This window comes from Anolis carolinensis, chromosome 4 (assembly GCF_035594765.1).
Source record: "Anolis carolinensis isolate JA03-04 chromosome 4, rAnoCar3.1.pri, whole genome shotgun sequence".
NCBI lineage: Eukaryota > Metazoa > Chordata > Lepidosauria > Squamata > Dactyloidae > Anolis > Anolis carolinensis.
The window spans coordinates 89,319,926-89,346,028 of record NC_085844.1 but is presented as its reverse complement, the minus strand read 5'-3'; the positions used below and the strand labels follow the sequence as shown (position 1 = coordinate 89,346,028).

General features: G+C 35.6%; 1 protein-coding gene and 1 long non-coding RNA gene across 6 annotated transcripts in view; one reads left to right on the top strand and one right to left on the bottom strand.

Annotated features, from left to right (window-relative positions):
* The window catches only part of kcnt2 (potassium sodium-activated channel subfamily T member 2), a 299,494-nt gene that overhangs the window by 193,451 nt on the left and 79,940 nt on the right, over positions 1-26,103 (top strand). For all 4 annotated transcript variants that reach the window (XM_062980761.1, XM_062980760.1, XM_062980759.1 and 1 more), the window contains exon 14: positions 1,562-1,670. In XM_062980761.1, coding sequence (XP_062836831.1) covers positions 1,562-1,670 — 109 coding nt within the window. The remainder of the gene's footprint in view (positions 1-1,561; positions 1,671-26,103) is intronic.
* Positions 1-26,103, bottom strand: part of LOC103280596 (uncharacterized) — a 56,071-nt gene that overhangs the window by 29,321 nt on the left and 647 nt on the right. For both annotated transcript variants that reach the window (XR_507423.3, XR_507425.3), the window contains exons 2-3: positions 25,837-25,900; positions 23,789-23,836 (exon numbers count right to left, since the gene is read on the bottom strand). This is a non-coding gene — a long non-coding RNA (uncharacterized LOC103280596). The remainder of the gene's footprint in view (positions 1-23,788; positions 23,837-25,836; positions 25,901-26,103) is intronic.

Below are 26,103 nucleotides of genomic sequence, written 5' to 3'. Positions count from 1 at the left end.
CCAGCCACATGACCTTTGAGGTGTCTACGGACAATACTGGCTCTTCAGCTTAGAAATTGAGATAAGCACCAACCCCCAGAGTCGGTCACGACTGGACCTAACGTCAGGGAAACCCTTTACCTTTTTATAGTGTAGTTGCATTCAAACCAGAGATACCCTTTATTCCATCCAAATAACCATTTTTAAAGTAAAGTAAAAGAAAAGAAAAAAGGAACAAATCCTTGTCTCATTTATTTAATTTATACGCCATTTACTTCCATGTATGAGGCTCTATATTCTCTCTTAGTTCAAACTTTTTTGCCATGGATAAACAGCTTGGTATACCTCCTGCTCACCTGTTCTTACAGAACAATATCAGGTTTCTCAGTCTTCTGAGGAAACGTCATAATACACTATGACTGAAAGGTGTCCTCAGACTGAGGCCTATATAAACATCAAATTTAAAAATGTCAAAAGCTCCCTCCAAAAAAAAAACTCCTTTGGAAGAAAATGCCTCCTTCTCTTCAATTTATAACATTTTTCTTTGTTGAGAGGGTTTTCATTTATCCTACAAACATTACCCCAAGAGCACATCTTGTTGTTAGTATCTGGAGATCCTAATATAACATTCTTCACCATATGAAAACTTCCTTTCTTGTTAGTGGAAGTTTGCTATTTCCATTTTCCCATTACTCTATAATGCAGGGTTGGTGCTCTCTAAAAGGAAATCAGCCACCAATGTGCAAATGAATAAATGTGAACAAATGTTTCCTCAAGGAAACTCCACTTCAACAAAGGATTGGTGCTCTGATGAATAGGGGCTGAGGTAGATATCTTAGTATGGATAAAAGCATATAGACTTAGTGTAAGGATGATGTAAATACGTAGGCATTTCATCTCTACGTCAATCCACCACTATAGAGCAACAAAGCAAGATACCATTCTATTTATCTAATGACAACATTCATTTTGTGTTTTTTGTTTGTAAAATGGAAATGTCACATGAACATCATAAACACCTAAGATGCCTTTGATTTCAAATATAACAGTCATAAGAAAATATTTAATATTCATAGATGATGCTGCTGCCAAGAATAGAAAGTATAAAACAATAAGTCTCACAGTACATATATTGCCTTGGACAAACATTCACTCTAGAATGAGTGCAGTTTGACACCACTTTACCTGCCATGGGTCAATGCTGTGGAGTCCTGGGGTTTGTAGTTTTGCAGCTTTCTCTGCTAAAGATTGCTGTTGCCTAACCAAACTACTCACACGTTTCCCCAATTATTTTGGAAACTTATGTGGTCTATTCAAAATTCCTGGAACACAGTGTCATAAATTGTGATTTATCGTTCAAATATCTAAGAGAAAAAACTGCTTCTCTGAATCATTTTCTGGTGTTCTTAGCAGATGTGTCTATCTGTGACTTCTGCTGACATTGATGGGATGATTATTGGCATGACAGCTAAGGTATATTCTTTATTATGTTAAATAAACAACTGTAAATATAAAGATTAAAAGATGTTACGGTCTGAACAAATGCATTTTTCCTTATGTATTCCCTTCTCTTTTATTATAGGATCATCAAACCATTTTAAGAGCTTGGGCAGTTAAAGATTTTGCACCTAATTGCCCTCTGTATGTTCAGATATTGAAGCCTGAAAATAAGTTCCATATCAAATTTGCAGGTAAGTCTGGTTCATTTGTAGCATGTGTTTTTGTTTCTGTTTTTTCTCTATCTCACTTTCATACCTTTCTCCCATAAATAATTTTGGTTCAGTTTCCATAGTAATCTGTGCTTTTTATTAGGCATGTGCAATGGATTTTTTTTAAAAGTCATTACAAAACAGGGGGATGCCAGCATTTCTTTTTGGAAGAGTGTCTAAAATATTGGAAGTAAAATGTTTATTACTATAACAAGAGTAATAAAATTTTGTTACTTTTTCGTTATAGTATTTTTGCTAGTAGGAAAACTTTACGGAAAACTTTTCCCCCTTATTTTTACAACTATTTGGGTAAAACTTGCTACAATGTGCCAAAAAAGTGTGTTCTCTTGTTCATTTACCATTAGTATGTTGTGAACCACTTTGAATCCCTCCCCAGGGGTGAGAAAAGCAGTATAGAAATAAAACAAACAAATAAATAAATTCTGAGCTTACTTCACATGATTTCGAGTTCTAATATTATGAGATAAAGGAGGGAGACCCAATTATTTTCATTTTCGTCATAATTATTAGCCTACATCATAGTATTGTCGAAGGCTTTCATGGCCGGGATCACAGGGTTGTTGTATGTCTTTCAGGCTGTGTGGCCATGTTCCAGAAGTATTCTCTCCTGACGTTTCGCCCACATCTATGGCCACATCCATAGATGTGGGCGAAACGTCAGGAGAGAATACTTCTGAAACATGGCCACACAGCCCGAAAGACATACAACAACCCTACATCATAGTAGTTTCAAACTTTCTTCCTGCCTGAAAGCAATGGCCAGGTATATGGTAATTCGCAACAGTTATTTCTGAACTAAGCTCTCATTTTTTAGAAATACCAAATGAGATAGTCTGGACTGTACCATTTCAGAGCATATGTGAATGTTCATATGACTGAGTATTTAACAATTAATAAATGAATAAACATCCCTACATATATTATTTATTTATTTGTCATTTTTATATCCCACTGTTCTCACCCCAAAGGGGACTTAGAACGGTGTAAACAAGCTAGTGTAGAATCCTTTCCCAGATATACTACCATTCTCAGTATGGGGATAATTCATGTATAAGTGTCTCTTCCTCCAGTATTCATGAGGAGATGGAGATCAGCAGATCTTCATCTCCTTATGTACATCTTTTAGGGAAGCTTTCCTGGTTACTTGCTCAGTTTGTTTAATAAATACCACCTTAAATAAACATTGAAAGTTCCTTTCACTGAAAAGACAGCTGGTAATTATTGAGAAGAACCTTGGTTTCTCTAAATGCAGATTGAAAATCATTGCACCAATCATGAGGCTCTTCAATCATTTTAAAAAAATTAAAAAATTCTAATTTATTTATTTATTTATTATTTGCTACATATATATGCTGCCCTTCTCACCCTGAAGGGGATTCAGAGCGGCTTACAAATTAAATTTACATACAATATTATATTAGCATAGTACAATAAATTACTATATTGTACTGTATCAATATATTGTAATATTATTAGTAATATTACATGTAAAATATAATATATAATTAATATGATTATAATGTATTATTAGTATTATATCGTATTACAATATAATATTATGAATAATTGTTGTCATTTTCCCATTCTTTGCTCTCAGGCTTTGCCTATTTTATCATGTATGTGTCAATTCTGTTATTTATTCAAGGTAAACAGTAAGATGGTGGTTATGCTTGTTCCACCAATTGTTGGCATACTATCACTTCCTGATTGATATTTGTTTTTAAGGAAATATTCTTAGGCTCATACTGCTCTGAATGTGTCACACTATAGTCTTGCAAACCACTTTGTCAAGCAAAGAAATGGTAAGCCTGGCTTTTCCCCAAGAACGTGATTTCTTCTGCATAATATCCTCCTTATTCAAAACCTGTCAAATACGCACTGAGATTAATTAAGAGACTTTCAAATTGGAATGTAGATGAAAAAATGCACAAATTTAGGTAAGTAGTGATTGGGATTTTTGTATATGTATTATCACAAAAATGCAAGAAATTAAATCAAGCTTCAGTGAAGAAGCACAATAAAATGCCCTCACTGTTAACCTATTTGTCATTCTCGTTTTTAAACTGTTTGTGTGTTTGTTTGTTTATCACTTATCCCCCCAAATAAAAATTAATAAAAAAGAAGCACAATAAAATGGGCATGAGTCTTTACATAAATTCATCTGCCTGTGCCATTAGTGCTGTTTAAGGTTTTTCTGCACTCACAAGGTGTTAATACAGACAATTAGTTAGATATTTTTTTTACAAGAGATGGGCTACATATTACTCTCACAAAGTATGGGAAGTTACTTTCTAAAAGTAATTCATTCTCATTACCTGTTATAGTGTATTAGAAAAGTGAAATTTTCTGCCATTATACAAAAGTACCTCGTTGTGTTATTTGTTTCTCTTTTCCATCCTTTGAGGAAGAAATGTTTGGGATGTAACTTGAAAAATATCTCTGAAATGTTCAGAAATTACCTTAAATAATAACTCAAAATTGCTATTCAGTGTGCTGGCCTAGAGTGCCATTTGACTTACTCAGTGTTACTGATGAGCTATAATTTCATTATGGCTTTCTTTCTGCCTGAGTTAGTAAGTGTTCCATCTGTAACTTACTACATGCAAGTTCTGATTAAAATGAAGCACTGATTAAAAAATTATCCAGTGTGCTGCGGCAGTTCTAGGGTTTCAAATGAGGGTTTTTATGTAATTGGAGACTATCATCTCCTGCATTAATAGGAGCCAAGCATCAATTGTTGAGTATATGCAATGTGTCTTTGTTGTCACCAAAACCCACCTGACCAAAGGTAGAAATCTAAAATATCAGATTAAGAAGCAGAATCTATTGTCTTATACATTGTGACAGTGTGAAGGACTAGGCTGAACTTTTCCCTGCATGAGACAAAGAAGGCACCCCTTTCCCTTTTTTGTGTGTCAGGAGTGACTTGAGAATCTGCAAGTCACTTTTGGTGTGGGAGAATTGGCAGTCTGCAAAGATGTTGCCCAGGGGACGCCCGGATATTTTGATTTCTTTTACCATCCTTTTGGGAGGCTTCTCTCATGTCAGCACATGGGGAGATGGAGCTGACAGAGGGAGGTCATCTGTGCTGTCCCAGGATTCAAACCGGCAACCTTCAGGTCAGCAACCCAACCTTCAAGTCAGCAGTCCTGCTGGCACAAGGGTTTAACCCATTGCGCCACTGGGGGCTCCTTCCCGTTTCATGTACTAAACTAACAGCTGAATCTTAAACACTGATCAGTGTCCTGCACATCACCAGAAGATAGGAGACTATCTTAGAATATATAAAAAAGCAGTATTTTGTGGCTTACAATAAGAAAGAAATAACCCTCTTTTCCTAATGTTTACACCTTGCAAGTCATCAAAAGTAAGCTAGATGGTCCTCTGGGAAAATGCAGATGAAGGCTACATTTAGGTTGTAAGTACTTGTAACCAGTATTTGGAATTGACTTTCTTTCAACTGCTATGAGAGCAACAAATTCAAAAGTCTAAGGCATCAAGATGGCACTTTTTAAAAAGTACTTCAGATGTAAAATGAAATGCACAAAATCAGCCTGCAACTGACAGACCTTTTGTGTGATTCTCCTTTTTAGAAAAGCACGGGTTCTCATATTGTGCTTAGTGCCATTCACTGCTAAAGACCCTCTTTCACTTCCAGTTCTTTTCTTTCCATAACCTTTTGAATTCTGACTCATTGAGCTTAATTTTCTCCAGTTCATGTCTTCCGACACACTCATTCTCTCAAACCAAGTCAAATCAATGTAATTCCTCTGAATCTACTGTTCCTGCTTATATTGTTTATTTCAATTATCTACTTTTCTTATTTTTCCCTTTTCTTCTTCCCATCACTACCCTTTTTTAAACCCACGCTGGACTATGTGTATATGTATGTAGTTTGATATAATCACATCATTTCAAATAAACATTTCTGAAATAACACTACTTTACGAAAAATAACCAATGGTAATGTGTGAAATTTACCTTTCTCCAACACTATATTATGCACATATTTTAATGCCAGATTTTGTTTTTGCAGGAGATTGCTGTAGTCTATAAATCGATTAGCTGATATTCTAGTTGGCAGTATTAGTTTACCTGGATATTTTGGACTAAGGCTCTCATAACCTTACCATTTATAGTAACGTGAGATGTGCTGGCAGTCTAGGCAGTTAATATCCAAAATATATGGATTTGGCTAAAATTTCCTTATTCACACTTCAACCTATCCAATGTTAATAAATTCACAAATCAGGGGCTCATTTTGAACCCTGAATCTTAATTAATGTCTCAGAAGTAGAAAAGATTCACAGCATGTAGTCTCAGATTTCAGCAAAAGAAATAGGTTAACAAATGGAGAAAAGGCTGTGGTGAAAGTAAGCATCTTGACTTATTTTGAGTTAGTTATTCACTTACAGTCCAAAAGAATACAAATTCACATAATCAGTAGAAGGCGTTTCTAGGAACACTGGTAGCCAGTAATATAAATTAAGTTATAGTTTGAGAGAAATTATGCAAAATAAGGCTAATTTAAGCCAGTACCTACAATTTGACATTAGCTTTATAAATATTGAGGGCTTCTGTGAAAATTTGGAGGAGATTAGAAGGTATGTAGCCAGTGTGAATACTGCCATATTTTTTGAATCTGTTACTCTGGCTGTTATCCTGTATGAAGAACTGAACTACAGCTTCCTATTCTACCTCCACTTATACTGCAGAAGACTACAGTTCGTCCCATTGCGATCTTATGTCTGATTTTGGAGAACAAGGTCAATCAGAGAGGCAATCCTTTCATGTCTGTCTATGGTGACGTAGCCAGATTCTTATTGGATCTACCCTCCCCCCCCCCAACCAGTTCTCCACCATTCAAAGAATGGCCATGGATGTGTTATGACAATTTACTGTTTAGATAGCGAGGCAGTTAAAAGGCAAAAGGACATTTAGAAGAGTAGTTTACACACAATAAATCAACAGTGTGTCTGAAAAAGGCTTCTAGAGTTTAAAAACCATGAGATGCAGAGTTCAATCTTTAAAAGTTTCAAAACGTTTATTAACATACAAAAAACCCCATAAGAACTGCATTTCTTGTTAGGAAGATAAGGTCTAGACCAGTGATGGCCAACTTATGACACGCGTGTCAGCACTGACACATCTAGCCATTTTTGCTGACACGCTGCCGTATGCAGATTGATTGGATTACAATGTCTTTTGTGGCCAAATTTGGTGTGATTTGGTCCAGTGGTTTTGTTGTTTACTCCATGGGAATTATGCACATTACATATATATATATATATATATATATATATATATATATATATATATATACACACACACACACACACACACACACACACACACGGAGGGAGGGAGGGAGAGAGGGAGGGAGGGAGGGAGAGAGAGAGAGAGATTATTATATCATTCTATTATTATTCTATTATTATTGTAGCATATTATCATATTATTACTATTATATTATTATTATATTATTCATTATTCATGACTACATTGAAACTAGAATATAGAGAAATCAGCGTGGAAACTGCAATAGGTACCATAGATTGTTGTACATGGAAATAATGGTATTACATAGTTTTTGATTTATTAAATACAGTTATATATTACAATTATACATTTTTGTTATTTAAACTATACATATTGCCAAATTATGGTTTTTTTTCTCAAAGTGACACACCATCCAAGTCATGCTAGATTTTTTGGTGAATTTTGACACACCAAGCGCAAAAGCTCACCCATCACTGGTCTAGACCAACGTTTCTCAAAGTGTGCTCCATGGAGCCCTTAGGGCTCTGCAAAACACAGTCAGAGGCTTTGCGGGGGGCCCTCAGCCACTCCACTCCCCTGCTTCCTTCCCACTCTTTGCTACTTTCATGTTGCCACCAAGGCCTGCATGCTGCCGCCACCCCCCAAACCTGCATGCTGTAGCCATTCCAGGAACTGTGTGCTGCCTCCACTGGGGCCTGCACACTGCTGCTACCCCTGGGGCGCTACCTCCCTTCTTTCTTTCCTCCTTCTTTTCATCCTTCTTTCATTTCTTTCTTCCTCTTTCTTTTTTGCCATTCTTATTTCCTAACTTCCTTGCTTCCTTCTTTCTTGCTCACCTTCTTTCCTTCCTCCCTCCATCCTCCCTCTTTCTTTCTTTCCTTCCTTGTATCTTTCTTTCTTTCTTTTCTTTCTTTCTTTCTTTCTTTCTTTTTTTTTTAAACTTATATTTGTTTTATTTGTTTAAAAACCAGGAGAAACATACACAAAAATTGAATAGATAGTTATACCCACAAATTTTCCCAATACAGTGAAAGTGGGGGAACATAATGGTAAAGAAAAGTGGGAAAAATAAAGGATAAAAGAGAGAATAAATAAAAAAAAAACATACATACACACACTTTTGTCGACTTCCGACCTTTTCCATAGAAGTTAGGAGTTAAGCTCCAAGTGTTTTTAAAGAAATATGTCTTTCCTTTCTTTGATGTGAAATTACCTCCCTACTACCAAGGTTGATTTTTTTTTTCTTTTTCCTTTCAATATATATATATATATATATATATATATATATATATATATTATTTGGGATTCGACTTTCCTTTTTTTTTTCTCTCTTATTTTAAATATTCTTTTAAAAGGGTCCAATCTGCTGATTTTTTTGGTATGCTTTGATTTCTTTTAAGGCATTGTGTTAGTTTGTCCATATTCCTAATGTCTAATATTTTTAATTTCCAATCCTCCATCCGGGGAACTTCTTTCAATTTCCAATTTCTTGCGTATATTATTCTGGCAGCTGTCACCAAGTAATTGAATAATATGTCTTTACTTATGTCCATTTCAAAATCAGGCATTCCTAGAAGAAAGTATTCTGGTTTCATTTGAAATTTCAAACCTATTAATTCTTGAATTTTTCCGTGAATTTTTGTCCAAAATTCTTTTGCATTTTTACATGTCCACCACATATGGAAGAAAGTCCCCTCCTGAGTTTGACATTTCCAGCATTTGTCTTGCAGATTTTTATAGCATCTGGCCAGTTTTTGTGGTGTGATGTACCATCGGTACATCATTTTGTACCAGTTCTCTCTTAAATCATATGCATAAGTATATTTCAGTCTCTTATTCCAATTTCTTTCCCAGTCTTCCATTTTTATCGGGTGGCCTATGTTTGATGCCCATTTGATCATACAATCTTTTACCATTTCGGTTTCTGTTGACCATTCCAGAAGTACCTTATATATTCTTGCTATTTCTTTCTTCTCAAGTTGGATTATCTTGTCCCATACAGTTTCTTTTTCTATAAAGCCTATTTTTTTATCTTTATTGAAGTATTCTGCAAGTTGTCTGTATTGGAACCAAGATACATTCTTGAATGTTTTCTTTATTTCTTCTTGGTTTTTTAAACTATAGATGCCATTTACTTTTTGTAGGACGTCTTTATAGGTTGGCCATGTTTCCCAAGCTGACTCTCTTCTGTGTAACGCTTCTAGCGGTGAGAGCCAAAGTGGTGTTTTCTGGTAAAGTCTATTTTTATACTTTTCCCATGTTTTGATGAGGGCAGACCTTATGAAGTGGTTGCCAAAGTTCTTTTCAATTTTTTTTCCTGTCGTACCATAGGTACGAATGCCAGCCCCCTCTGAGGTCGAAGCCTTCTAGAGTCAAAATCTTTGTCTTTTTTAAATTTGACCAGTCTTTGATCCATAACATTGTGGAGGCTTCATAATATAGTTTTAGATCTGGAAGGCCGAATCCACCTCTTTTCTTGTCGTCTGTTAGATTGACAAATTTTATCCTTGGTTTTTTGCCTTGCCAAATGAATTTGGCAAGGTCTTTGTTCCAATTCTTAAATGTTTGCGTGCTTCTTAGTATCGGAATTGTTTGAAAAAGGAATAACATTTTGGGGAGAATGTTCATTTTGATGGTTGCTATTCTGCCCATTAGCGATAAATTCAAGTGTTTCCAATTTTCCATATCCTTTTTTACTTCTTTCCATTTGGTTTCGTAATTATTCTTCAACAGTTGGGCATTCTTTGGTGTAATAGTTATCCCTAGATACTTTAACTTGTTAGTGACCTGTATTCCTGTTAATTCCTTTATCTTGTCTTGTCCATTTTTGGAGAGGTTCTTAGTCAAGATCATAGTCTTGTTTTTATTTATCTTCAGTCCTGCTACCTTCCCATATTCTTCTATCTTTGTCATCCATCTCAAAATGTTGTCCAGGGGGTTTTCTATAATGCAAATTAAGTCGTCTGCAAAAGCTCGGACTTTATATACTTCTTTTCTAATTTTTGTTCCTGTCAGGGTTTTATCTTCTCTTATATTGTTCAGTAATGTCTCTAAACATAATATGAAAAGTAGGGGGGACAGGGGGCATCCCTGCCTTGTACCTTTATTTATCTTGAAACTTCTTGTGTCCGTCCCGTTTATTGTTATGTTGGCCTCTTGATGGTCGTATATCGACATTATAGCATTTGTGAAGTAGTGACCCATGTCCAACTCCTTAATCATGAGCAGTAAAAAGTCCCAGTTCACATTATCGAAGGCCTTTTCGGCGTCTAAGGCCATCAGGGCACATTCTTTTTGATTGTTCTTTTCGTAATATTCTATAATATCAATTATTATTCTGACATTGTCCTTTAGGTGTCTTTGGGGCAAAAAGCCTGTCTGGTCTTCCTTAATCCAATCTTTCAAAAAACCTTTTAGACGGTCTGCCAGTATGTTTGCAAATAGTTTATAATCTATATTTAGCAGCGAAATTGGTCTATAATTTCTTACATCTGTTAGGTCCGAATTGTCTTTGGGGATCATAATAATATTTGCTTTCTTCCAGGAGTCAGGGATTTTCTGTTCTGTCAGGGCTTGATTCATCAATCTCTTTAAATGAGGTGTAAGCTCATCTTCAAATACCTTATAGTAGATTGCTGTGAAGCCATCTGGGCCAGGTGCTTTGGTTGGGTCTGCTTTTTTGATGGCATTTCTGATTTCCTGTTCTGATATCTCTTTATTCAGCTCCTCTCTGGATCGGTCTGGTATTTTAGATAGTCTTTGTAAGTTTAGAAATTGTTGAATGTCTTCTCTCTTAATCTGATCTCTGGAGTAGAGTTTCTTATAAAATTTTTTAAACTCCTTGCTGATGTCTTCATCGGTTGTATATGTCTTATTTCCTGAGATTAGTTTGGTGATATGATGGTTTTGTCGCTTCTTCTTGATCTTCCTTGCAAGCCATTTGCCTGGTTTATTGGCGTTTTCGAAGTGATATTGTTTGATATATTTTAATTCCTTCGCCATTTGTTCTGTTTCTAAAAAGGTTCTTTTTTTCTGTAGTTTTTCTAATTCGGTTCTGCCTTTTCCATCTTTGGGGTTCCTTTTCAGTATGTCTTCAATCTTGTTGATTTCATCCATAATTTTCTTCATTTCTGAATATCTTTTTTTGTTCTTGATTGCATTTTGTTGGATGAGGTGGCCCCTCATTACCGCTTTGCCCGCATCCCATATCGTCTGGATTGAGGTTTGGGGTGTCTCATTCATTACAAAGTATTCTTTTAGAATTTTCCTATTCTTGTTTATGTCTTCTTCGTCTTTTAATAAGTTGTCGTTGAGACGCCACTTCCTCTGTCTAGGGTTCGAATATAAAATTGTTTCTATGGGGCAATGGTCTGAATGTGTCCTTGGCAAAATTTTAATTCTTGCAATTTTTGTCGTCAACTTGTTTGTAGTGAAAACCATATCAATCCTGGACCAGCTCTGGTGGTTGTCCGAGAAGAAGGTATAGTCTTTTTCTGTCCAGTGATGTAGTCTCCAGGAATCTTGTAGGTTAAATTCTTTGAAGAAATTCATACACAAGACTGGGAGTTTACCAGTGCTTTTGTCCCTGTATTTTTTAGAGTCATTTTTCTTATCCACTTTGGCGTCCATTACTCCGTTGAAATCTCCCATTATCATCAAATCATCAAATTGTTCATTTGAAATTAATTCTTTTAATTCATTAACAAATTTGGTTTTGGGTCCGTTGGGAGCATAAATATTACAAATCAATATTTTTTGGTTATCCACTGTAATTGTGATTCCAATTATTCTTCCGTCTCTGTCTTTAAAAGCCAATTGTGCTGGTATTCTTGTGTTCACATAAATGACTACCCCTCTTTTCTTTTCTGAAGCGCAAGCGTAGAATTCCTTTCCAATGTTGTTCTGCACCAGGTGGGCCACATGTTTCTGAGCAACGTGCGTTTCCTGGAGGGCTACTATGTCATAGTTATTCTTTCTTATGAAGTTGAAAATCCTTTTCCTTTTGTTGGGAGAGTTAAGTCCGTTCACGTTATTTGAGAAGCATCTAATTTCCTTCTTCATCGTCAGCTTCTTTCAGAACGTCCAGTTTCGTCTTTGCCATATCCATGCGTAGGTCTTCTTTTTCCGGTGATTCTGTCCTAGGTCTTTTTTTCTCTTTCAATCCTTTAGGTTCCGATGGTTCAGCCATTTCTTTTTTCAATTTTTCGTAAAAAGCTTTTGCTTTTTCCTCGGTTGTCAGCCAGTACTTCTCATCTTTATAAGTTACCATTACCCCTTCTGTTCGCTCCCATCTGAATCTAATTTGGTGCTTCTTTAGTTCCTCCGTCAGGAACATATATTTCCGTCTCTTCATAAGTGTTGACATAGGAAATTCCTTTAGGATGACTACTTTTTTTCCTTTGAAGAATACCGGAGTCGAGTTGTTTTTTCTCAAAATATCATCTCTGTATCTTCTTCTTCCAAATTGTACAATGACATCTCTGGCCACTTTGTTTCTTTTTGAATAATTGGTCGTTATTCTGTAAGCTCTGTCAATGTTTTCGTCTGCCTCTTCTTCTGTTATTTGAAGTATCTCAGCCGTTAGTTTAGCTATTATCTGCCTTAAGTTTTCTCTGGCTTCTTCCTGGATGTTTCTGAATCTTAACTGAAATTCTAGTTCTCTTTGTTCTAACAATTCTTGTTTGGTTTCCAATTTTGAATTTTTGGCTTCTAAGGTGTCCATCCTTGTTTGAATCTTTCCTTGGAGTTTCTCGGTTTTAATTTTATCCCTTTTGATTTCCTGAAGTTCTTGTTTAAGGGTGTCCATTTCCTTCTTCATCTCGCCAATTTCATTGGTAATTTCATTTTTGGTTGTAGTGAGTTGGTCCGCGAGTTCTTTCCTTAATATTTGCATCTGTTCATCTGATGATTTTTGATAGGTGTCCTGTTTTTCGGAGATTTTCTGAATTTCTCTCATTAAATCTCTGAGAGTGACTTCCTCCGGGAGGGAGTTTCTTCTTGTCATGTTTATCGTGCCCGAAATAGAAGGCATTGTTCTTTTTTCTTCTTGCTTGTTCTTATATGCAGCCATCCTCCTGTTGGGTGCTTCTTATGAAAAATCAATATGCACAAAGTACTTGGTTTTTTTTTTAATAATTAACAAAATTTAATGTTTTAATTTGATTTTTGAATGGTTCTAAATTTATTACACTCTCAGTGTAAAAAAGAGAGGGAAAAAAACCAACCAAACCAAAAAAAAACAAAACAAAAAAACAACTGAACCGAGAAAGAGACCGGAAAAATACCAGGGTAATACTTTAAATTGATGTGTTATCAGTAGCCCTATTTGATCTATATATGGTGCCTATATATAAATATATACAACACTATATCTATTAAAAATTAATTTAAGTTCATAAGAGAGAAGGAAAGAGAAAAAAAAAAGGGGGGGGAAAAGAAAGAAAGAAGAGAAAAAAAAAGAAAAAAAAGAAAAAAATAGGTGCGAATATTAAAGGAGAAGAAGAAATAGACAGAAAAGAGAAGAAAAAGAGAGAGAAAAAACCAAAAGAAGAGAGAGTGAAAAAATTAGATAAAAAGAAAAAAAAGAGAGAATGTATCTAGAGACCCAACTTCTTATTAATACTTTATCTTGTTATGAGTTCCTTGAGTCGATTTTCCCCCTTGAAGCCTCTTCCCCTTTGCACTTATGTTCTCAGTCTTTTCAACCAAAGCCTATGTTTTGGCGTCTTTCACCTCCGTCTCTCTACTCCAGTCTCCCTCTCTCGTCGTCTTCTTTGGCACCTCTTTCGGTTCTCTCTGGAGACCCCCTTGAAATCCTGTCCCCGTTCTCTCCCTTCCTGAGTGACTCTCTTATTGCTTCTGCTTCTCTGGATGGGATTCCCCTTCTTCACCCTCTCTCCAAATGTCCCTTCCGCCCTTCCTGCAGTTGGGTCCAACCTCCTCTCCGTTCTGTTACTTCCGCCCTTCTTTGCTTTGTTATTGGTTTCTTTTTACGTTTGTCACGCTTCCGCCCCACTTGAAGCTCTTGCCCTGTTCTCTCCTAATTTTCCCTTACCACTTCCTTTCCCTCTTTGAAGGGCTTCCCCCTCTTCCTCTCTGCCCCGCCAGTTCTTGTGTCGCTTTCTTTAGCGTCCGGTCTTTGTTTCGTCAGCTCCTCCGGGGTGGATTCTCTACAGGGAGTGTTGTTTTGAGGAAGCCTCCTCCGTAGTCAAAACAAAGTCTCTTCCAAGGTCAGTCTGGCACTTTTTTTTGTGATAATGGCGTCCCCTTACAGTTGTCCCCCGCTGTTGTATATAACTTTAGTAGAGCTGATGCCTCGGTATAACTCACTCGCTCTAACAGTCCGTACAGGTCTTCAATATATTGAAACTGATGCACTTAATATACTTTGTGTGTAGTCGCTTTTGGATTTGATTATTCCAAATAAATTTTCATTTCCAATCTCTTATCCCGCCACCATATCTTGTCTCTGAAAGATTCTTCGTAGGGGGGGGGGGGTAAATTAATACTTCTATGTCCAAGATCTTTTTGTTAAACTTACGTTTCTTTGAGCAGCGTGGCTCTTCTTTCGTCTTGTTTTAAAATGGGCGTAGGCAGGCTGTTATCCTGGGATCCCTCAGCCGAGGTCCCGGTTCTCCTCTCCGCGATCTGCTTACCCTGTGGCTGCCTTTACCGGGCTTGGGGGGCTCTTCTCCGTTGGGGGGGGAAGAAAGCCCACTCAGCCATCGGCTTGGCAACCTGCGGGTTCAGCACACCTTCTGGCTTCAATCCGTCAGTAAGGTCGGAGCTATCGCTCTTCAGGGTCGCCGAAGTGGACGGGTGCTCTGGGAGAGATCCAAGAGCTCCCAACCAGCCGCCATGCACGCCACACCGGAAGAAACAAGATATGTGCAGTGTATATAGGAATTTATTCATTTTTTAATTAGTTAACGCAAACATTCTTCATCCATCTGCCACTGGCCCAGCCCATCTCTCAAATTTTTAAATTCAGTGCCGCCCCTGTGTCCCAGGTGCTCCACAATAAATTTTTCCTTCAGAAGGGCTCCACGGCTTTAAATGTTTGGGAACCCCTCGTCTAAACTATTGAGTTAAGTCTAAAAAAGAGATATCATGTAATCTCCATGTCTTCTAAGATCAAACAAAGGAAAAAGATAAGAAAATTACTGCACTGTTAACTCTCTCACACACAGGGCAAGAGAAACACTGAAAACTGGGTCCTTTTTCTTGGGGACGTAAACAAAAGGGAGCATGCAATTTGAGAATTTCATTCTACATCATTAATGAGATGGGAGGAAGAAATAGAGACTGAGAGAAGACAGACATAGCCGCAAGCATTCTGGAGTGAGGGGAAATGGATTCTCTCAGCCTAACTTGTTTCCTATCTATCTGTTTCCTCACTGAGGACTATAGATGTGAGTGGATGTGGTTTAATCCCAATAGGATGGGATGCAGCAGCTATATAGTAAATGGCATAGTGTGCAGGGGGGAAGAGAATGCCAAGTTTTACATTTAACTCCCCCTCAAGGCACTAATAAGATGACAGTCTCTGTACCCCTACTTTCTGCAGTTGGTATCTGCAGGAAGAATTGTAAATCAAAAAGATGAGATTAATTTTTACTGACAGATAAACATAAGAAGAAAGGCTGCAGATTCAGATGGGAAAACCCACAAAGAGTGATGGCATTGGTTAACATCAGGCATGAAGACCCAAGATTTTTATGAGAAATTTTAAAAAGACCTAGATTCAGAAGAAGGATCAGAAGACTAAGGGGGAAAAGAACATCCAAGAAGAGATGACAACCTCAATAGTTCCTGGATAGTAATATGCTCAATAACTGTAACAGGATACTCCATATGATCATCTACTATTTCAAGAATGAGTACCCTAAAGATGCTTTCTTTAATTATAAATAGACTAAATTTGCCAAAAAAGAGGAGAAGAGCTTTTCATTATTTGTGATTACTGTAAACAAGAAGAAATTCCCATAAATCCATAAGATTTATGGATTACAGATATGGACAAATTGATCAGGTTTATACAATCACCATACCCTACCAGATTTGGAAAAAAAGTCTAATACTTCCAAATTTGAATGACAAACTTTTATTGATCATTTAAGAGAAGAACAGGAAAGGAAAATATTGAGTTTTCTATAACATCAAAGGAAAGGTAGTAGTACAGGGTTGTAGATATAACGAGAAAAGAGAAAATGGAGATTTTTTTAGTTTTTTATTAAATGTTATAATCATAACAGTAATACTTCCCGTTCTTTAACATTTTTAAACTTTGCTTTCCAAATCTTCCTGTATTTTTCCCCCTCTGCCTTCCCTCCCTCCTCAACCACAGTATATCACTACTAAACTTGCAGGTCGAACTACTGGAAAAGTCTTTGTATTTTTTCTTTGATGTGATTGTTGTCTCCTCCATTTTTCACCCAACTGAAGTAGTCCTTCCATCTATTTGTGATGTCCTTTTGTTTGTTCGTTCTTGTTACTTGCTTAGTAACAAGAACACTTGCTCATACATATAATAATTCCAATTGTCTCTCCATACTCTAATGATTACGACGTGTGCTGCTCTTATTGTTACTTTAAATAACTGATTTTTATAATCAGGTAATCCAACACTCCCCACAGTAGCAAATCATTATTAATGTGAATTTTTATCTGTAATATCTCCTGAATTTTTCCTTGTATCATTTGCCAGAATTTTTAAAATTCAGAACACTCCCACCACATATGTGAATAAGTACTTTTTCTTTATTACAATACCAACACTTCGAATTCTTCCCTTTTACCATATAAGCCAATTGTTCAGGAGTTCTATACCATCTTAATACCATCTTTTTTTCTAATTCGTTATATTTTCCGGTTTTTATTTTATTCATGTTCCTGATTATTTCTTCTATTTCTTGTGTGCTTAATGAGTCTTCTACTAGGCAGAGAGCCTTCTCGATTGTAGCCCCTCATTTATGGAATGCCTTGCCAGTTGAAACTCGAACTATCCGAGACCTACTTGCCTTTCGGAAAGCCTGCAAAACCTTGCTCTTCCGACAAGCTTTCAATGGGTGAAAAACTCGGGGCTATGTCTGTTTTTATTGTTGCTTTTATTGTTGTTTTTATTGTTTTTATTGTTATTTTAAAGCTAAGTGTATTGTTTTAATCTATTTCTGTAAACCGCTCCAAGCCAAACTGGGAGTAGCGGTATACAAGTCTAATAAATAAATAAATAATAAATAAATAAACCCCATTCCATTTGTTACGTATTGCTCTGATCAAAAATTCCTTATCTTCCACCTTCAAATTGTATATTTTTGCTACTGTTCCTTTACTAGTTTTTTTCTCTTGCCTTTAATGATTTATCTACCTTTAATTCTTCAGTAGGCTGAGCACCATCTTTTTTCTACTTTTTTCCCAAATCCCTCTTAATTTTAACCAATTTTCTTTCCCTCCCCCCTTTTCCAAAAACTCTGGCCAATTAACTATCTCTCCATCTTGTTTCCACATATAATTTACCCTCCTTAATCCCTTTTCTTCTAAGATATTTGCCAACCTTTTGGGGAGTCCCATGCTCTTAACTAGGATCTTTCCCGATATTTTATAAGCCCATAATTTTTGCCATTTTTGCCAACATTCGTATGCTATCATTCTCGGAACTGTTAGTTTTTCTTTTATTTCTTTAATATCTCTAGTGTATAGACCATATCTTCCCCATCCTACATTTATTTCATTCTCTACTTTTATTCAATTATCTTCACCCTTTAAACTTATTTCTAGTAATGATCTTACTTAGAAAGCCTCATAATAGTATTGTAGATTTGGAAACCTCCATCCTAGTATTCTCCTTGGAGTATATTGAATCTTTTTCATTATTCTGTTTCTCTTTTTCCCATAAATCAATTATTGCAAAGCATTATCCCATTCTTTTAATAGTCTATATTCTATTTTTTATTGCTAGGGTTTGGAAAAGATAAAGTAATTTGGGGATTATGCACATTTTCAGTGCTTGTATTTATCATGGGATACTTAATTGCTTATATCCCCAAGCTTTCATTTTTCCTGATTTTTTTTTTGCATATTACCCCATAATTGGCCACTTTTAACTTAGTTATTTCTTTTGTAAAAATTATGCCTAAATATTTTATTTCTTATTATTTTAATGTCTCCCATTTTTGGTCTGGAGCTCCTTCTGCTCCCTTTGTCCCATATTGTACACAAGCATTTCTGATTTGCTTATATGCACTTTCAATACCTGAATACCTTCTGAAATCTTTTAAAATTATTTGTATTTCTCTTATTGCTTCTGCTGAGTTTTCCATTATTAGTAAGATGTCCTCAGCATAATGATTTATCTTCACTTCTTCATTCTTAATCTGATATCCCTTTATCCTGCCATTGTTTCTTATTCTATCTGCTAGATGTTCCATTGCTAATACAAATAGTAGTGGTGATAGAAGACAAACTTGTTTTACTCCTCTTTCTATTTTAAAGTATTTTGTTAATCCTTCATTTACTCCTATTCTAGCTCCTGTGTTACTATATAGCTCTTTTATTATTTTAATAAATGAATTTTCAAATCCGGATCTTTCCTGCTCTTTCTCACTGTCATTATCTCTGATTGTCTCCATGTGTCAGGGGTTTTTCCTCCTTTCATTATAGTAGTAAATAAAATCTTCAATTCTGGTATTATTATTTCTTTGGTTTCTTTGTAAAATTCTGTAGTGTACCCATCACCACACAGGGACTTTGCATTTTTCAGTGTGTCAATAACCTGCTCTATTTCTTGATATGTTATTTCTGTTGCTAGTTTCCTATTGTTTTCTCTATCTATTATCTTCTGTATATTTTCATCAAATCTTCCTCCATGTATTTGATTTTTATATAAGTCCTGGTAAAAGTCTACAAGTAGCTCTCTTATTTCCTTGCTTGAGTTTACCATTTTATTATGTTTACTCTTTAACTGGATGATTCTTTCATTCTCTTTCACATTTTTCAGACAGCCAGTTTTTCATTGTGATTGTATTTTGTCTTTGAAACCTATTTTTAATAAATATCTCTTTTTCCATAAGTCCAAATTATCAATTTCTTCTAATTGTTTCTTTAGTTTTTCCAGGTTTACTTTCACCTGTGCTTGGTATTTACTTTGTAATAGTTTTTGTGTTTCCTCTATTTCTCTGAACATTCTTTTCCTTTCTTTATCTTGCTGTTTATTTAATACCAGTTCTTTTGCTATGCAATAATCCCTAATTACCATTTTTGCTGTATCCCAGATTGTTTCTATACTTGCTGAGTCCCTATTCTCTTTAAAATAATTGTTATCTTTTCTAATAGTTCTTTCTTAAGTTTTTCTGTCTTAATTATCAAATTTTTATATTTCCAAGTTTTTGTTATCTCCGTTTCCTCTGGATCCTCTATCTTTAACTCCACTATAATAGGTGCGTGATCTGAAATCCAGGTCAGTTGTGTTTCTATATTTAAAATTCTAGACCTATTAGTATTTTTTATTAATATGAAATCTATCCATAAGAAGCATTTATGACTATGTGAGAAGTGAGGTGATTTATAGAATTTGCTTCAAATATATCCTTCAATTTTCATTCTTTTAAGAGATTTTTATTATTTCTAAGATCCATATTAAAGAAGTTAGTGACAAGAATAACAGGACCCCCAATAATATCCAAGGAATCCTGGAAAGTTAATCTACCAGTGATAAGACATTTTATGACAAAAATAGATTTTTTTATTATGAAGAAAACAGCAGACACAGGGTAGGAAGTATAGTTAGGGCTTTCTATTTTCCATTTGTCAACCTCCTTTGTTTTAGAACACTGTGCACCTCCTTTTCTATCCTTCTGTTTTAGATTATAAGTGTTTTTTTTCTCGTTTTCTTTTTTGACATCATATAAACCTTTTTTTTTGTATTAGTTAACAATGGAAGAAGGCGAAGATGTAAGATGTTAAATATGGCCTGCTCTATCTCCATTATTGTACTCTTCCCCATTCCTTACATATTTTTGCAATAAATGTCCTTAAGCTAAAAGTTCTCCCAGAGTGGCTTACAAATAATTAATATGACAGTTCCTTGTTCTCAGGCATACAACTGAAATGAGACATGAAAAAAGAAAAAGAGAATGGTAGTGGAAGGGAGGCTTAAGTTTGGCAGATAGTGCTTCATCTTTTCTCCCACTGAAACATACGAAGGGCAGTATTTCATCCACTGCTGAGACTAAAGCAGGATGGAGTTGTGCCTGGCTATTCATCCTTCCTTCCAAGGCCACAGTTGTGGCAATTGAAATGGAGGAAGAGCATTTCATTTGCTACTGGGCTTGATGGCATGAAAGGGAAGGGGAAGAAAACACAAACTCAAAGAACAGTCACCCTTCTACTGGAAACACTTGATATTCTGAAATGGTCCCTTTTGCATCAGACGTGTATCTGTCAAATCATTGCTTCTGTGAGGAGTTGGCTACATTATGCCTGGTAGTTAGCTAATTTGGGAGAAAGTGTGAATGAAAAGAAACCCCAGAATGTATCTCAAAAAGGAAATACATTGTGCCATTTGCCTGCATATTGTATCTTGAATATAAAGAATTAAACTACAAGGATCATGGAGACCATAATATTTCCAGTTTCTTTATATGATTTTCAAAGTGAGACAGTGAAGAAATCTAATATGAAGAAGGTTGGCTCATTTGTAATGTGAAACTGGATGAGAGTACTGTTGATATGCGTATATGACAAAATGACAAATGGATGGGGCCTAAAGTAAATCCAGCCTGAACTGTCACTAGAAACCACAAAACGTCCACTAAATTGAGGTTATCATACTTTGGATATATGACAAGATGACAGGACTCAATGGAGAGATGATCATGCTTATCACAGCGAATGGCAGTAGGAAAAGAGGAATGACCACATTACAGATAAATTAACTTTAACAAGTGAGCCACTGGCCTGAATTTACACAATGGCTATTGATTACCAAGGCTCATGAAAGTCTTTAATTTATAGGTCTTTTAATGATAGCAAAAAACAACAATGTTAATTCTAATATTGTTACTATTCTTTATCATTGTGTTGACTATTCTATAGCTATTATACTACATCAGAATGATTTACCCATTATGTAGTAAGATACACTGGTCAAATTCTCACACAGTAATTCTTCTGATTTCTTATGAAATTAAGTAATGAGATTTTTCATTAATACAGAATAAAACATGGATATTTTTCCATGTGTATAGTTCATTTTTCCCTATTGGGTTCCACTGGTAAAAAAAGTGAACTAGGTTCACATGTGACAATATCCATGCTTTATTATGTACTAATGAAATATCTCATGGCTTAATCTCACATTAATGGTGGGCATCCTCAATCATGCTTTTAAGGAACAAGCTAATTATACCTAATTGATTATAGTAGTTGAAAGAATGTGTGAACATCCATAAAGTATCAGAAACACTTTTCACTAAAATTTGCCATTTTCCTCAAATATTTTTTTACAAGCCATGTACGATAATATTTTTCTTTTACAACAATATTCCCAAATGATTCCACTTGGTAATGGAAGCCTTTTTTACTTTAAACATCCCGCACAACCAATACTTTTGGAATTAATCAAAAGTTTATTGTTGCATCTCTGAGGTACAATAACAGTTTTACACTGAAATACATATTTTATCAATGAGGTAAACCACAGAAAGTAAAACTATACTAATCTTGTTATTTTAGGAAAGTCAATTTAGTAACTGAGAAATTACTAAAAATAAATAGAAACACTGTTTCTTTTGGCTTTATAAAATGTGTCTTATTTTGGATTTACTACTTCCAGCTTAACAAAATAACTTTCCAAATGTAGTTTGTTTTTTCTCATTAACTTTTCCTTTTTGCACAGCTTCTGCAAATCCCTCTGCAGGACCTGTTCCTTTTGCTGCCGTGAAATCTGTCAGCTTGATTATCAGGTTCACTGCCATTATAATTCTCAGAAATGCAACCCCCTGCCAACTACAATAGGAAAAAATTACTCAATTAATTGTCTTCCTAATGGCAAATTTCAAATTCAAGTGGCAACCCTGAGTAGTATCATTAGATGGATCTAAAAACATTTGAAATGCTTGCCTATTCCCATTGTATTAATCAGCAATTCATATACTCAGTTTCAAGGACTGAATTTACTGTTCTCATTTTTGAAAATTAAAAGATTAACATAAATGGTTAATTGACTTTCCTTTATCTGATGACCTCCACCTAGGAGTCACGTCCCCTTCATGCAAATGATTCTAGGCTACTTCAGTAAGAGTATGGTGTCTAGAAAATGAAAATAGTAATGTAATTCTATTTTGATCAGACTTCATCTTGAATATTTGTCCAGTTCTGGGCATCCCAGTTCAAGAAAGATATTGGCAAGCTGGAACATGTCCAGAGAAAGGTGACCAAAATGGCTGAAGAGCTGGAAACCATGCTGTATGCATAGCTGGGTATTGTTTAGCCTGGGGAAGAGAAGATGAAGAGATGTCATGGTAGCTGTGTTTCTCCTGTATTTTGATAAGATTCTAGATTCAGAAGTGCCTTCACAACTGCACAAACCAATGCTGGTCAACTCAGCATTGGTTTGTCCTGCATCTATTAATGGCCTTGGCGGTCCTTGAAATTCAAATATCACAGAGAGAATTTTCTTAACTCTAAGGTGTTGAGTAATCCTAGTAATTTGATTGTGTGTCTCAAAATTGTATAATCACAGAACCACATGGTAGTTATGCCATTAATTGTTTATACATTGATAATCCAAAAATTAACATAGCTATCCATAAAAGGTAAAGGTTTCCCCTGACGTTAAGTCCAGTCATGTCTGACTCTGGGGGTTGGTGCTCATCTCCATTTCTAAGCCGAAGAGCCGGCGTTGTCTGTAGACAGAGCCGGTCCAAGGTAATTTTCAAGAGTAGGCAAACAGAAATGTTGGTCCCCCCCCAAAAAAAAACAATCACTGAAAAATAAAAGTGTTGGATAAGCAAAAATGTTTGATAATAAGGAGGGATTAAGGAAAAGCCTAAATAAACAACACTCTGAAAATGGGAAATCCAGACAGGAAACAATCAGGACCAACTAACACCCCCCCAACCAAGGATGCCCCCAGGGAGGAAGCCCCACTTGCCTTGCTTCCTAGACTTCCTACAGAGGAGGAGTCTGAGTTGGATGACCCAGTAGTCTGAATCAGTACAACTATTTCTGACAATGTATGTCAGATTTTCTCAAACTGACATTTTCCAGAAGTGCTGGACATTCATTACTGCCATCTCTGCCTTGCACATCCATTGGAAAGTGTAGATTCTATATCTCTGCTAAACTAAGTAGTTGCATACAGGTGTTAAAACTTTAATCCTCTGGAAAATCTACTTATAAACGAAGGTACTAGGACTTATTTAACAATTTCCCTCCTTTCTCATAAATGGGCCAAAAGTGGCTCACCTATGAATTAAAACAAACCCCATAAATTAAAAAGTAACAGTAGAAAATGAACATTCAATTAAATCATGTATCCATAAATAAATATCCATAGCTATTGCACTAATCTAAAATGATGAAAGGTTTAATATAGCAGTCGTTGGAATGAGTTTTCTATCATCAACTGTCCTTGAATTCATAGTGAATTCAGCACTTATTGAAAAGGAGGGATAAAAACCCTTAGAACTTGTTTACATACTGCATGGGTAACATATAAATCCTACAAACTTTCATTTCAATGGAACTCAGACTCTCATTCAATTACTACAAAAACTGAACAGCATTTTTAGAATCCTCACCATATTCTTTTTCACCAAAGGAGGGGCATCATGGCAAACATCCAGAAACTGTAATAAAGATTGTTAAAATAAAACTGTGAAGTTTTCACTAGGAGATAGGTTGCAAATATATATATTCTGCTTTATGCTGTATGTAAAATATAATGGTCATGAAGCATAATTCTTTTATCCATGGTCTCAATAATCAAAGTTTCACCTACCAATGCTCAAAAAATATTCCTCACCCCAAATTATTGTGCGTCTCTCTGGGTTCACCAGTGTAGTTCTATAATATGGTTCCAGCTCAAGTATGATAACACACTTGGGTTGCTATTATTCTTGGTTTTATGTATTCATAGGAAGTTTTGGAACATATCCCCCCATAGGTGTGGGTGTCATTCTGTATTCCTTATGCTTACACTTACCTACTAAACAACAGATAAAAACCACTAGCCTCTCTAATCAGAGGTATGTCACAGCTGATAAATGCATCTTACAAATGTTTTATAGTACACAAAAAGCTCATAGAGATTTCAGCTAAGGTATATGTCTGGTGTGGTGTTTATACTGTTTAATGTGTTTAAGAACTAAAGTTAATTAAAAGTAGATATTGATCTTTTTTGGCTAACGTATAGTTTAAAATGAAGTAGACTGTGGTTTATGAATGAAAATGAGAAATTAAGTTCTGAAGTTCATGACTGAGTGGATTAGATTTTCCTTTTAAACTGAGATGTGGATTGAGTTACTGGAAATCAATGCTTTTGGGAATGTAAAAATAAGATACTGTGGAAAGCCAGACATCTAAAAAGTAATTTAGGGATAAAATTTGGAGATTGTTCCAAAAGCAGAAAATGGAGACAAAGAGATAATAACCAAAGCTATTACTAGGCACGAAAACACTTTAGAAACTCTAATTTATGGCGCTACACAGAGAAAATATTAGAGACATCAAATTGTACTGACAACTCAATGAGGTAATTTTGAGAAAAATGGCATCTCGAAGACAAAAAAAAATCACTCCAATCACTGTCCATTTTATTTATGCAAATTTATTTGTATTTATTCAAACAACTTCTATGAGTCAGGCATCATTGTCTGAATTTTTTAAAAACTGAAGGTAATCAAATTCTTATAGCAATTGGTGGTCACCATATTTTGATTTTTTTAAGGTATATAAAGTTTAACTACCTAAATAATAAATAAGGCAAATTAATGGCACTGGATATGGAGATATCTATAAACTATATTATGACAGCTACCAGTGTCATAATATGACAGCTTTGTGACATGTCCATCACTGTGTTGTCGAAGGCTTTCATGCCCGGGATCACAGGGTTGTTGTATATTTTCCGGGCTGTATGGCCATGTTCTAGAAGTATTCTCTCCTGACGTTTCGCCCACATCTATGGCAGGCATCCTCAGAGGTTGCCTCACAACCTCTGAGGATGCCTGCCATAAATGTGGGTGAAACGTCAGGAGAGAATACTTCTAGAACATGGCCATACAGCCCGGAAAACATACAACAACCATGTCCATCACTGTTGCCTAATGCCAGCCCTAGCTCTACTATATCATCCTTTGAAACATGCATTGGTGCCCCTTCTCAAAACCACCAATACTTGACTTGAAGAAGCCCGACTCATTAGAGATTAAATTTTTCACAAAAGTTTTTCCACAAGGTAGAAATGAATAATTTCAGCAATTTTCTTCTCAATGTAATTTGGAACACATTCCATGAAAAATTAGGATGTGATAACTGTCCACAGAAAACAGCATTTTTTGCATGGAAAATAATAGTTCATCACAGAAAATATTTTCTGTTCAGAGAGAGCTGTAATTGGAGATTTGTTCTCACAAAATTAACACATGCTTCTTTTTAAACAGTATGGAAAATAATGATGTATCGGTTCCTGCATAGAAAATGTTGTTGCCTGCACAGAAAATGCTGTTTTCTGTACAAAACTGTGAGCAAATTCTGCAGCGAGCAATCCTCAAATGCAGCTTTTTTTTTCTGTGCAGGGAACAACATTTTTTGGTCAGAAATTAATATTACTGCATTTAAATATTACCTTCCATGAAGAAATGTTGTTTCTTGTCCAGAAGATGTTGGGTTCTGAAAAAAAATGCTGATTTCTGCAAAACATTTGGACAGAATAAGTCCTGAGCTATTTCTGTCAGTAGAGAATTCTCCCCTTCAGGATTTTTTAATCTTATAAAATGTGCTTTTTAAAAGACTAGTATTTTTTTCATTTCAATATTTGATGCATTAGTTGACCCTCTTAAAAAGTTAGTGTGTGTCCTCCCTGTGACATTATAAATGTTGGTGCATATTGAAG